Raw genomic sequence first — 13,987 nt, 5'->3', positions numbered from 1 at the left:
CTCTTCTGTGAGAGGGTATCATCTATTAGTCAGTACTGAATTACAATTCTAGAGTAATTCAAAGGAAAACATCTTGGCGTATCTCAGATGAATGGGACCTGAAGTTTGTTCCCCTACTCCCCTCAGAACTGAGAATTTTTTCCCTCCCCACCACAAATAGTTATTAGTCTAATTGCTATTCTGCTATAAATGCAGCTCTTCTAGAGAGCTGATAGCTGTGTTTATACACCCACGCAGAACAGGCCATGCTCCAGAAACACTATGCTGCACGAAACACTTGCATCTCGCTTATGACAGAATCCCTACTGCAGATTCACCCTGGTCTTTGACTATAAACCAGGCCATTCTTCCTCACTCCTTAGCTAGTCATTCTAGTCTGGGACAACATTTCCTCCAGATTTGAAGGCCAGATGCCCAGTGAAGCTTTCAAGTACATTCTTAAAGCACAGACCTACACAGTCAAACCTAGTGCTTTAATCCACGACCCAGGAAGACCGGGATGAGAGAAGTGGACGCAAAAATTCACAACATAATTATACTGAGGGACCCCACATCTCCTCCTTCCATTCAAATCAATAAATCTGTCCACAGTTTAATAGTTTCCAAGACAAAAATTTTGCTGCTTTATACTAATAATATACAAGGAACCAAAAAAGATTCTTGTGTATGTTAATCGCTGCAGCTAAACTTAACAGCAGTTGTAACTGCTACATGTATATAGCCACACAGGATTTCACCACCAGCTTATTTAAATTTTTTAAGACTAAAGGAGCTCAAGTTTATCCATTAAGTACCTTTCTGCACACATTATTTACTATAAATAAATGCATTATTGCATAAGAGAAATTTAACCACTGCCTATGCAAGGAAAAGATGCTGTCAAATTTCGATCTGCAAGAAACTTCCCAGGGCCAACTAGTAGTTCTGTTTCACAACATGACTGCTTTCCTCCTCCCTAAACAAGGCAGCTTCAGCCTGTGATATCCAAGGTTCTTCCAAAAGTTACTGTACTGTTTGCCAAACTAGAATCAATACTCCACTGCAAGTTTAGGTTTCTATACTGAAGACAATTGGCAGACCAAGAAGAATCTTACCGCTGCGTCAACATTAGCAGGAGAATCACCATTGGGATCTGCCAGCATAGAAATAACACTAATCATTATAGTTTCCACTGTGTGAATGGGAAGCCAGCGTTCCTCAGGTTTTTCATAGCCATATTTGTCTTCTCCAGGCTCATGAAGAATTGAAATGCAGACATCGCCATTCTTGTCAACTACAAAATAGAACAAGGCATATTTTAGTAATGAACAACATGCTGGCATTTCTTCAGGATTATTATGGAACCATTAAATCTTCACTCCAGCTAGTCTGAAAATGCATTGGTGAAGACCCTTTACAAAACAGGAAAGTAATTAACTATTACAGAACTCCATCTGTAATAAATATGGTGTGATGGAAGTCTGTTATTATGCCTGGACTTCTGGCAGAGAGGGCACATGAGGAGGAAGAACTTAACTCTAGCATCGTGCTGCAACTTTCAAGACTATTTAAATAGGCTTCCACTACAGCTTTTTTGTTAAGTTCAGCAAATTAGACACTGACTTTTTTTTCCACAGTATCAGTTGGATATTACTGCAATATATTGGAATATGATTTAAGCTGCCAGAATTAGAAACTGCTTGACAAGTACTCTGGTATTTCCAGAGCCAAAACTGACAGAGCATCAAAATAGTGTCTGTCCCTTATGATCAGAGCACTGTGGTGGTCTCCTCCCAGCTTTCAACATCTACAACTTCAATATGATTTCAGAAACTGAAGAGCATTCATCCTTCTCAGTAAAAACCTTCTTCCACTTTATTTTACCTTTCAGTAAAAACCTTCTTCCATTTTATTTTACCTTCCCATTTATGTCCAGCAGTCCATAAGTAAATGAAACATTAGGAGGAGTCTCCTTTGGAGGGAATAAAAGATGCTGTTACTTCCTTTCATGCTTCACTGGAGGAGGACAACCTTGGGCCTTCTATACTAAACTGCCAAGTTAGTAATACCAACATGAAATATTTGAAGGTATAACAAAAGGCAGCTATAGAAGTCAAGTTTCTCCTCAGACCAGAATGTCACACTTAGGAAAAAAATAAATCCCTGAACAGTTGCCACGAATTCAAGAAGCTACGTTCAGTAGCTTCTGAAAATATTTTAGGAGCAGTTTCTCAGAGCAGCATTGTTAAAAACTCTGCCATGGTTATTATTTCATTATGACGTGAAGATGGCAAAAGTAAATGCAGAGTTTCATATTTATAACATGAACAGAAATGTATCCATTTGTCTTCACCACATTTTAGTTCTTAATTGCAAAAAGAAATTGAAACTTTGACATTTCTTACCATTCGGATGCCAGATTTCTGTGATGAATTTCATTTTTGGCGGCCTCAGTGGATAGTCTTTCGGAAAAGTAAGATGAGCCTTGAAAACACCACCTTCACTGGGGAATCAAAAATATCTTAGTAGAGTTTCTTGTAGCTTAAGCTGAAGATTGGAACTTACTGATGTATCAAAGGCTCCAAGTTTACCCCTCACACAGCTTAACATCATGCTAGTAATTAACAGTACCACCATTTCTATATGCAATGCAGAGTTTCTAGATTGAGAAGATCCTTTCACACAATACTGCCAATTCCCCAACACTGTATCTTTTTTAGAAATAGGATGATGTTCTAGAGGGAAAAAACACCACACCAGAAAGAATCCTGCCAAGGGGGATTCACCATCTGGAATTATAACTTACATTTTTTCCTTCCAGTACATTTATTAACAGCAAAAAGAGATATTGCCAGTAACTCCCTTTCTCAAGTACAGCTCAGCAGATACCTGTTTATTTTCCTCCTTTAGACACCTCAGTCCTAATTTCTTGATATCAGTCTGCAGCAGTGAGCCTCAGTGAAAAGTTACAGAAGACCTTATAGTTGTTTCTGTAGCATTACTTTGTTAAAAGACTTCCGATACTACCTTTTCAACACTAAGCTAAAGGGACTCAGACAAGACAGCAAGGTGTTCTGCATTAGTTACCCACTAAACTGGAAAACATTAACAAACGAGACATTCAGTTTTCATGTGAAGTTACACGCCCTTATTAAGCTAAGTATAGTTTGTTGTGTTTGGTTTTGGTTTTTTTTTTAAATAAGTAGGTTTCAATATCCAGGAACAGTCCCTTTTGAAAAATGTGAAGGCCTATATTAAATGGAAAGTCTTATAGATGGATTACTACACTAATGTTAAGTACCATAGCATTTGTCTTGTTACTGTCATTTCTTGTAACTGAAGTTTGTAACATTTTAAATTGCAAAGGCAGAGATTACAAAAATGAACATAACCTCCAAAGAAGGTAGCATGAGACGTGCAGTGTGACAAGCTACTCCTCAGTAGCCATGCAGACAACATAACTGGTGTAGGAAAGAGCTGTTCAGTGCAATTTGTTTTCCTGTATTTGTAAAGCAGATGCCACTATCCAAGCCCTCAGGCTACTGAGAAAATACCAAGTTCTACCACCACTAACCAAAGATGTGCAATTCTAGCACGTGTCTCAAAAAAAAACCCCAACCCCAAAAAGCACTAGATTGAAGTGACTTGACTTAAAAATAGAGCAGCTGAGGCGACCTGAAACCCCATCATTCATTTTCCACAAGTTCTAGAAAAGGTAGACAGTTCCCAAAGAATCCTTCATCCTGGGAAGGGTAAGAATTCCAGAAACGCTGGCTATTTTAACATCCATGCTAGTCAAGAGAAAGGAGAGTTAAACTACGTGTGTTGATAGCCCCAAACCAGTTAAATCCTTTCTTTCAAAGTAAAAGGTTCTTTCCTTTCTTAAAGGAGCAGAGCCTAAAGCTACTGGGCTGTATGACATACCTGGTTGCCCCTCATCAACTACATATAAATACAGCTCTTTAATGGGATACACATTAGAAACCAGTTAACAAAATACAGCTGTCAATTAAGGGAGATCAGTACCATTTTTAGCAATATTCCTGATAAAGGGGTCTCTGTCAGTAAAGTCATGCACCGAGTCTAGTCTTTTTAGGTAAACTCAGAATAAAGCAGGACCAGGAATGAGACTAAAGTTTGAAAATTTTGAACTGCCTGGTTAAGTTAAACTTATGTTCTACTGTCATCACAAAACAGAGCAGCGAGGAAGGATTCAGTATACTACTACCTTCAAAAGCAACAACTAGGGACTGGAACAGAAGAGACCTTATCTAATAAAGCCTCAAAACAAGCTCAGCACCTTACTGAAGTGGGGAAAAAAGCTACTGCAATTTTTAACATCTAAGATGACATTCAATTAGAAGCAGTATTTCTTTACTGACAGTATTAATGAAATGGCCATGAGAATATAATGAAGCCACTGTAAGACTGTTCAAAAGAGGTCAACAGAAGTTGGAGAATTCATCTCATGCAATACTTGAGAATCACAATGCAGTAAGCTTGAGGAGAAGCAAAGCAGTTTGATTACTGTGCTTAAGTACTTATTCAGAAGTCTGCAGGCAGAGGTATACAACAACTTCAAGTAGGAACTAACATTGACCTCAAGTAAATGTCCGTAGGCTTTTTGCATCAGTAATTTACCACTGGAACAGCTTAATAGAGGAGAACAGAGTTCATCTGCAAGAGCTACACTTCAAACTGAGCTCTTCTGCGCATAGAACCTTTTCCCAGGAGCTAGAATAGATGACCATGTATCACCTCTTTGAGAAAGAAATCATTCCCTCAATTAGCCAGAGCTCTTTTTTAAAACAAAAACAAAAAAAAAAAAAAAAAAAAAAGACACACAGAGAGAAAACAAGAGACAAACACCCAAACAAACCACACTGCATGTGCCAGAGTGCTTCAGGTGTATAGCAGTGCTAAACCACAGTGAACGTCATACAGTAACTTCTTTTCCTGGACTTGAACTGCATAGTTTTGTGTTCAAATGTCAATTAAAGAACCCAGTCCTGAGGGTAATGATACAAACTTTTTGAAGCCCACTGTGCAATGTTTGCCAACAATTCAAATCTGACCAACACTGAAGTACTTACTCTAGGCCACACTAGGAAGTTCTCCCATCTCAAACTGACAGGACTTAAAGCTGATTGTAGAGTCTGCTGCCATTTCCCCAACCACACCTCTTCTGAACATCTTCCTACATCACCGGCATGAAGTTACAATGGTTTAAAATTGTACTATCAGCTAACGTAGAGCCTCACAGCAGTAACAGCAAATAGGGGATTACACCCATCTTACTTAAATGTGCAAGAAAGCAGAAGCTGCCTCTAAGTATGGCCTACTCTTTCTTATTTCTACACAAGTACAAAGGGATCAGTGTTGCATTATCCCAAGGGAGCAAAGCAGTTTCGAACTTCTATATAGCAAATTCAGCTACTTACAGGTATTTTACTAGCAACAGAACAGCAGTAAGCATAACCTAAATCTTCATATGGACAAAGTTAGGTAAACTTCTACTCACTTAGACCAAACTACAACTAGTAAACCCGAGTTCACTTAAGTTTCTGTATAAGTATCAGTACTTACTATAGTGTATCTGGAGGACCAATAATAAGGACTTCCCATCGATAAAGATCATTGTCATCTATTAAGCCCGCTGAAAAGCCTTCCACTGGATTTTTGTTGAGCTCTGTGTAGGAAAAAGAATTTAAGAGTGACTTTAGGCGTCTACGATATGCATTTGCTGTTTTCGCTCATGCCTCTATACATAACGAAAAATCCCCATGACTTTCAGTGATTTGGCCCCTACTGACTGGCTGTATGGCCTGGATGAGTACCCTCAGCTCCCTACCACACACAACAGCACGTTGCCAGAGCCAAGACCCATAGTCTGACTAAAACTATCTATGTTCATCATGAGCGGAAGGGCCAGAACAACTCAGAACTGTGGGACATGGTCTTCTAAACTAGATACCAATAGGTGTGCATGCAAGTCAGAAAACAGGTTTTCTACCAAAAAAAAGCCATACTGCTTTACAAGAACCCTGAGGAGCCAGATTAAACTCAAGTCTATCTCTAACTCTAGAAGATTTTAACAGAAAACAGTGTCACACTATGGTTTTATTTAAAACTAACATCCTACTTCCCTTAAATTATTTTTTTCAGAATCTGAAAGTGTTTCTTTGCCCAGGGCATTCTGGAGATAATGATTTACTACTGAACTACTAGCAGAGAGCATAGAAGATAAGCTGTCATGCTGTTTAGGTTTGGGTTTTTAAAAATTTTTTCTTTTCTTTCAGTTTTATCCATTAGTGATAAGCAATACAGGATTCTACGCTTATAGGCTACTTCATACAGTTATTGCCAAACAGAAGGCTCATCTGGAAATACCTATGCAGAAGTCAGACCTAGATGTAGGCTTGACTGACTTTCACTTTCAGCCTGCTCCAGGAAAAAGCGTAAGATTTCTAAATAAACGCCTCAGATGAGTTCTACCTAAAGTTCACTTGGGGTAGGAGGGGGAGAGAATGTCTCTCAATCAACAGCTTTAAGTCAAAACCAAATTTAAATACCACATTGATGCCAAATTGAAATTCTTGATCCAGCATTTCCACCAGTACATACAGAGTCCTGATAGATCTTGGGTATTTAGGATAGAGGAAGGGGAGAAAAAGTTACTCCTTCAGTTGGTCAGTAATTTCCAGATTAAATGAGGGATTTTGTTTTGTTTTACAACTCCTACTGCACTTCTTTTAAATCCTGTCAGACATTACCCAGCCCTCCTTACTATATTCCACAGTATAGTTCATCTACACATTCCCTCTTCGTAAAACAAATAGCTGTATTTTGTGTTGATTTCTGGGCATTACAGATGCAAGTTCAGAAGTCCTCATAGTGCCCTCAGGTACGTGCAGAAGAACTTCAAGTGAGAACCTCATACCTTTATGAAAAGGCTTCCATTAAGTCCAACTGATTTGCCCATAAGCTCCCAGTCACTGTTTATCAGTTAAGTTCTCAACTATTTAAAGTATGGTTAAAAAAATACAAGAAGAATCAATTCAAGCCCTACACAGAATAGTAAGTCCACAAGGGAAAAGAAAGTGCTCAGCTCACATGAAGGACCAACGTCCTGAAGAAGCAGACAGCAGGAATACCAACTTTGTTTGGCCATTGGTAATTCAGTCAAATTTATCCACATAGATCCCTCAATGCTAAAATCCCAAGAAAAACATTAAAAGGGCTTTTTCTTAGAAGCTACTCAGCAGGGGTTTAGTCAACAGATGAGGTCAACCATTCACTCTCCAAGTTGCAGAACAAAGACTTAGGTATTGAACCAAATCCTGTTTTCTCAAGACAAAGCCTGAAACAAAAGGTAGTATCACAAGCTATTTAACCAAGATGCAAGCTTCAAACCCAAAAACTATCGCACAGCTACACCTCCACTAAGCAGACCAGTTTTCACCCTCTGGCATATATGAAACTTTGTGGCAACAGCTGCATATGCTTGAGTAACATTTCTATTTAATTTTAGGTGAAAGAGGCAGAGAGACAACACAAGTGTCTCACATGAAGTGAGGACTTCACCTGTCCCTTACCACCCTCCTACTATCGTATATTGAAAGTTCCACCACGTAGTTGAATATAATCTGCTTTTTCATGCAGGATTTTATTAAAAAAAATTGTCTACTGCTTGTGCAAAAAAGCCACCTCTGTTCAGGACACTTAAGTCATCCTTTCAGCTATTGTATTAGTATTGCAATAGAGAATATCCAGCATAACAAATACAGAAGTCAACAGAAAGAGTGCAAATACTAGATTTCAGTATCTCACCTTTAGACTTTTAAACTTGAATTTAAGCCTCCAAAACACAAGTTACCTCATTTCTGTGTTTCCACAAGGAAAAAAAGGATTTATGTCGAGTTCTGTGTAAACTGCTGTAACTCAAGCTGCTCACATTTAGCTTCCTTATTGTTTGCTAGTTATCACTTCTCAACGATAAGACTGTAAACAAGCCTGCCTTAAGTTAAGACTCTGGAAAATTCAGCATGCTTCTATCTAAATATGCCACACTATTTTTGAGTCCAACACACATTTTCCTCTCTGTTTCTTGATTTGTGCTATTTCAATTTCTTTTTACAGCTGTCTCAGTTTCTAAATAACTTTTTTTATCCTTAAGTCCTTTGAAACTTTTTTCACGTACTTGTTCCCAATGAAAGCTGGCTCTTACACTCTGACTCATACCTAAGACCTTGCAGCACTATATTGCAAGAGATCTTGTGAGAAGGAATAACATTGCTGGATGCCAACTCTTGTAATGCAGAAAACCTGTAAACTGTATGAAAGGAACAGCCATTGACAAAAATCTTCAGTTACAGCAGTCATGGGAATTTGCTTAGTGGATGTTGCCTATAAAGCAAATTATGATGTTATTTCTTTTACAGGAGGTGGCATCAGTCTCTGCTTGTAAAAGGCTCTCATTTTCGTTCCACGGTATCAAGTACTGAAGCATAATTCAAATAGGTACTGCTTGCACAAATATGTTGAGGTAAAACAACGGACATAAGATCTGGCACCTTATCTGCTAGAGGTATACAGAATTACCATAGGCAAGTTAAAATGAGCTTTTCCATCCAGATTATTTACGCTGAACTGTACATCAACTAATGGCTGGCTGGCAGACAAAAAAGGAGATCTCAGGAAAGTTTTGCACTGGCACATGAAAAACATCATCCTTGGCTGCTTACCATGGATAGCTAAGAGCTGCTACTCATTAAAACTTGCAAACACTGAAGCCTAGGATTTGTTTGGTTTTGTTTTTTTTCCTCCGGATATAGCCAATGCTGCGTATCAGGAAAGTTAACTAGTAGTGTCACCTATCTCCTTATGAGTCGAGTCTCACATAGCAGCAAAATCCACGCACCAAAATCCCCCACGAACAGCGATGCCACCACGGCAAGGAAGGAGCCCAGACACACTATGGTCAGTCCCAGGGGCCCGCTGCCAGGCAGAGGGCTGCTGCCCCCCAAGCAGAGCGGTTGGTGACACCGACACCGCCCTCTGGACAACTCCAGACAACCAGACACCTGTTCTCTGTGTCTGTCACTTCCTACCAGCCACAGCAGTTAACTGCTTGCAGCCTGAAGAGGAGTCTTCCTAAGCAAACACACAGATGATGAATATGCTTCATAAAGCAAAGGATGGAATTCCCTCCTCCAGGCAGGGAGATGGGGAACAAGCTGTTGGTGTTGGTCCTCTACAAAGCCCTGTTGAAGCGGTAGCCTGCAAGTCCTGGAGAAGCAGAGAATTCAGACACCTATAATGAACTGGATCCCACCACGTTATTTTTTTCAACATGTAGTTTGAGATTTCATGTTTAGCTAAACATATGCTGTACTTTTTAAACGTAAATGAGTACATTAACACACTTCCATCATGTCCATGCCCAATTATGTGCAATTTACTTGCTACGTCTATATATTACACTCTGTGGTTGAGTATTTCTGCCAGTATTTTCTGCATTTCTGATAGTTTAATGTAACAGAAATTTTTCTTCCAGAGGAAAAAAAAATTCTTCCCTTCAGTCTCGAAGCAGTTTCAGGTAGAGCCCTTCACAGCTCAAGCAGCAGCTGACAGCCAAAGCAGCACAGCCTGGACAGCTGCCAAGTAGCAACATACTGGGAACAGAATCCTGTGGCTGCTTATAAATTCAACATTCAGTTCCTTTCATCCCAGTCCTGAACCAGTACCTGATTTTGGAGGCGAGGCCTACTAAAAGCCCATAATCCAACAGAGTTGTTTCAGTCCAGAACAGACTTTAATGCCCAATGCCCAGCCTCCCACATGATCTGCCAACACAACACAGTGCTCCTTTAGTGGTTTAGCTCTTACTAAAGCAGAACTAAGTTACCATTGCCTTAAACTTGAGCCAACACAGTACCATAAGCTGTGCTTCCAGTTTCAGTGTTTAGTTTACACCAAGCTACTGATGTTCCCACACTCACTAAAACTGCCTTTATAAAAGCCAAGAGACTTTCACCAATCCAAAAGCAAAACGGCGTCAACAAAAATGACTAAGCAGAAACAGCCCCATGGCTACATGTAGCAGCTATGTACGGCATCTAAACTTTTCAGCTTGACGTTTCACCCAGCCAGCCACTGCACACAAACACTTCAGAGTATTTTAAGCTACCTTACAGAACAAAGCTTTCAAAGATATAAGCTTCTACAACATTTTTAATAGCAGCCTCTTTAGTAAGTTACACAGTGGATGAGTTTTGTGCAACCAGTGGACCGAGGTCGGCACAAAAACAGAGACCGGACAGCCAAAGTTCTAGCTAAGGCTTCTGGAGAACTCATCTAGCCGACTTACACACAGTTCCCAGAACAAGCAGGCCATATCAGAAGTTTACATTTGCTATACATTAGGCTTGTTTTTACTTGGTTGCTTTTTGTGAGTCTCAGCACTAGTCCAGGAGCTTCTAACAACTGTAAAGACTGAAAATCCTCATTCTAGGGTCTTCTTTTCCGTACCCCAAGCCATGACTTCCATACAGTTGTATTACTTAACTGAGGTCGGTTACGATTTCCAAGACTTTCCTTTTTGCCTGCATACCCAGCTGTAAATCTCTGATTCTAGAAGATCAGGGCTGAGATAATGATAAAGTAACATGATCTCCTTGCAAGATGTATTCCCAGAGCTCTCCATATTCTCATGATGTTCCATCTTGCTTCACAAGCTCATTCAAAAAGTTCAGACAAAACCCAGCAAAAGGCATGCGTGCACTCCTGGTAGCCACTTTGACAGTGATAAGTAAGATGTCAGTTAAGACAGAACAGCCTTAGTCTCAGAAGGACATTGTAATTATTTTGGAGTGAGACTGCAGCAGTAAAGACAAACCTTAAAGCAAGATCTCTACCAACCAGTTCAGTAGCAGCTCACATGTGACTCTCAACTTTAGCCTGGCAACTAGTCTCCAGTGCTCCACGCGTCACCCCCTGTTGATAAGGGAAGCTTTAGACTTCTACAAATCTGATTCTCCTCTCAGTTCAGAGAATTTGTAGGTAGCATTGTACAGACAGCATTAACAGGCAAGTTGCTCATAGAAATTATCTCAGTGCAGTGCTACACAGCTTTGTGCACTGCTGCATCAACATGCTTTGCTTGTCATCTCCTGAGCTATACCTGTAGAGCCTTTCAAGGATTTGCACAGTGAAGTAGGTTTTGGAAGGACAGAGGACAAGATTGGGGGTTTCTTGTTTCATTTTTGGTTTTACTCCTGACCAACTTCCTAGCCAGGGCCACAGCTTACCTCTGCAAACAAGAGGACAGCGGCACTAGCCCAAATTGAAGAGGCAGAAGCTCCTGTAACTGCCACTAGAGGTCTGTGGATTAAGGTTATAGTACCAGAGAAACTTGGCTAGATAGAGACTGGAATTCTTTCACTAGTAAGGTGTCACATTATTCTAGATATGAGCTAAGAATCAAGTTTTTGTTGCCTATGCTCCATAGCTCCACATTCGCATGAGCTGTGGCATACCTGAAGACAGACAGTTGAAAGTTCAGGTTAGCTATTTAGTTGAAAACTGACTCTTAAACTAACCAGAAGCTTGCAGGCTTTTGGTACCATCTGGGGTCTTGGGGAGTTCCTCATAGTCCCTTAAGTCCATTGAGGTGGCCATTGATAGACATTGTCCATGCTCCTTTAGACATCAGTCTGAACTTCAAGGTCTCAAATCCAGCTCTCTCACAGTCTCTATTAGACCACAGATATCCAGCTATCAAACTAACATGGCACCCAGTTTACTCAGCCCATGATCTGTTTCCATGCACCATTTTACCCAGGAGTCGCAAAGACAGGCAAGAATAGGGATGACCTGTTTTGAGACATTTTCATTCAGTAGCACTCCTCGTACACAGAAGCTTTCTGCATACACACACTCCAATCAGTCCTTTTCCAACATCCTACGCTTACCATACACAGAAGGAAGGAAGGAAGGTCTTCCCCCACACACACCTTGAGCAGTGTATGCCATTAAGCAAATATCTGCAACTCAGTAACTTAAGTAACTGCAGAGCATGGTGTGCCTACTAAGCTCACAAGTCTTTTCCCTCAAGGTGAAGGTGACATTCGAGCTACCTTCCTGTCCAAATCAGCTTCCACAGAACACTGGAAATACAAACCACACTGATGAAAACCTTTGAATTCCACAGTATTGGTTAAAGTTTTAAATAGTTATGCTTCCAGAATTAAGATTCTCAGCAGTAAGTTTAGAACATATGTTCAAATTAGTATCAATCGTGTATTTTTTGGTAGAAACTGAGATAAACTGTTTCCTGAAAAGCCCTCTTTGGCTAGTCTGCTTGAAGCATGCCATGTATCCCATCTCATCACACAGGTTAAAATGGAGGTTGAACAGATCTGTTCAAAAAAAAAAATCCTAGTAAGGTCTGAATTTTGGGGGGAAGTGGTATGAAGAAAGTAAGAACAAAGTCAAAAGGACTGGAAGAACTCCAATTCTGAAGTCCATACCTGAAAGGAAGCAAGCATCTCACCAGGAAACAGTCAGCGGTTTGCCCATAGAGTCAACTGCAGCACAGGGCCACATTCATTTATCACGCTCACGCCACCTTCATTGTGTCCTCAACATCTGATGCATGTTTCCACTCTGAAGAGGAGTCAGACAAGTATTAGGTGGGTACATGCACCTGCCTGTATTTGAGACTGTCACCCTCAGCAGCGCTCAGTAGAGATCTTATCCAGGTAGGCAGTTCCTGAAACTCCACGATTATCTCATCCCAAGGCAGATGTCAAAAACAGGTCAGATGAATCACGCTCTACAGGTGCTTATTTCTCTCACCTACAACAGAGCCTACAGAGCTTCAGATGTCTACTGCATACAACTGCTAGAATTTGGCAAGACAAGTGTCATCCCAAGTGCCAGTCATATTAATATAGTAGAGTTTAGCATGGGCAGCAGGAAACATTCACTAACTTTAGAGCTGTTTGCAAGTTACCAACAGACTAAAGCTACAAAAAAATTCCATCCAGCTATCTTCTAATCAGTAATATACACATCAGTCACAAAACAGAGCAAAGAGCTCTAGGATGTGTGGTTTACATACAAGAATAGAACAGGATTCTAGGAAAACCACCAGAAAATCTGTATCACAAGACTATGCCATAGGGAGATGTTAACAGCTGAAGAGTTCAGCAGCAGCTTTCCTCATCATACACGTAAGTTGTTGTGCAAGTCAAGGACACTGCTCCAGCTTGTTTTCTCTGTTGCTTGTAATATGAATAACAGGTTTGCATATCCTAATTTGAGCTACATTGTTATTCAGAGCTGTTTTAAGACATCTGACTCCTGACAGGCCCATCACTTCGATCAGCACCAAGTGAAAGCCAACTAAAAAACCAGCCAGCTTGACATACTAGGTATTGTGATGACTGCATGGAAATAGGTTTCCCTTTAACAATTCACATACAGAAAGACTGTACGTAAAAGTTTTTACAAAGGGTTTCTATCAAAACGTTTTTACTATTATTCTAAACTTGTACAAGCACTGCTAACGTTCATGCCCAGGAGAGCAGTTATTTTTATGGAATTTGATTTCTTTTAGATTGCTATACTTGGTGTTCTTACAAGGTCTGGATATCTGATCTCCGTTCCAACTTTGGACCTGAGAGTAGGAAGGAGAAGCAAATATGAACATTTACACTTGTAGAGTGACCTAAACTCAGATCTACTAGGTACATAAAAATCATAGAATCATTTAGGTTGGAGAAGACCTTCAAGATCATTGAGTCCAACCATTAACCTAACACTATGAATTCCACCACTAAGTTTCTGTAAGTGAAAGATCTTGCCACGACCGGTTTACTGACAGATATCCACACACCACTGAAAACTGAAGAACAGAGCAGGTGCAACATGGTGATAGCACAGGCCTGCATGTGAAGTGTTACCCAGATTTTGTTCCCATACGTTGGGACAAAAAGCAGATAGT

General features: G+C 40.2%; 1 protein-coding gene across 3 annotated transcripts in view; it reads right to left on the bottom strand.

Moving 5' to 3' along the window:
* The window catches only part of UBE2G1 (ubiquitin conjugating enzyme E2 G1), a 29,186-nt gene that overhangs the window by 8,106 nt on the left and 7,093 nt on the right, over nt 1-13,987 (bottom strand). For 2 of the 3 annotated variants that reach the window (XM_075440022.1, XM_075440023.1), the window contains exons 2-4: nt 5,566-5,668; nt 2,385-2,482; nt 1,095-1,273 (exon numbers count right to left, since the gene is read on the bottom strand). In XM_075440022.1, the coding sequence (XP_075296137.1) occupies nt 1,095-1,273; nt 2,385-2,482; nt 5,566-5,668 (380 nt within the window). Of the gene's footprint in view, nt 1-1,094; nt 1,274-2,384; nt 2,483-5,565; nt 5,669-13,987 lie in introns of those variants that run through there. The other variant, XM_075440024.1, reaches the window with a different exon arrangement.

The sequence above is a fragment of the Opisthocomus hoazin genome, chromosome 20 (genome assembly GCF_030867145.1).
Source record: "Opisthocomus hoazin isolate bOpiHoa1 chromosome 20, bOpiHoa1.hap1, whole genome shotgun sequence".
In the NCBI taxonomy this organism is placed as follows: Eukaryota; Metazoa; Chordata; class Aves; order Opisthocomiformes; family Opisthocomidae; genus Opisthocomus; species Opisthocomus hoazin.
Note: the sequence above shows the minus strand (reverse complement) of the source record. Positions and strands in the feature narration are given on the sequence as shown.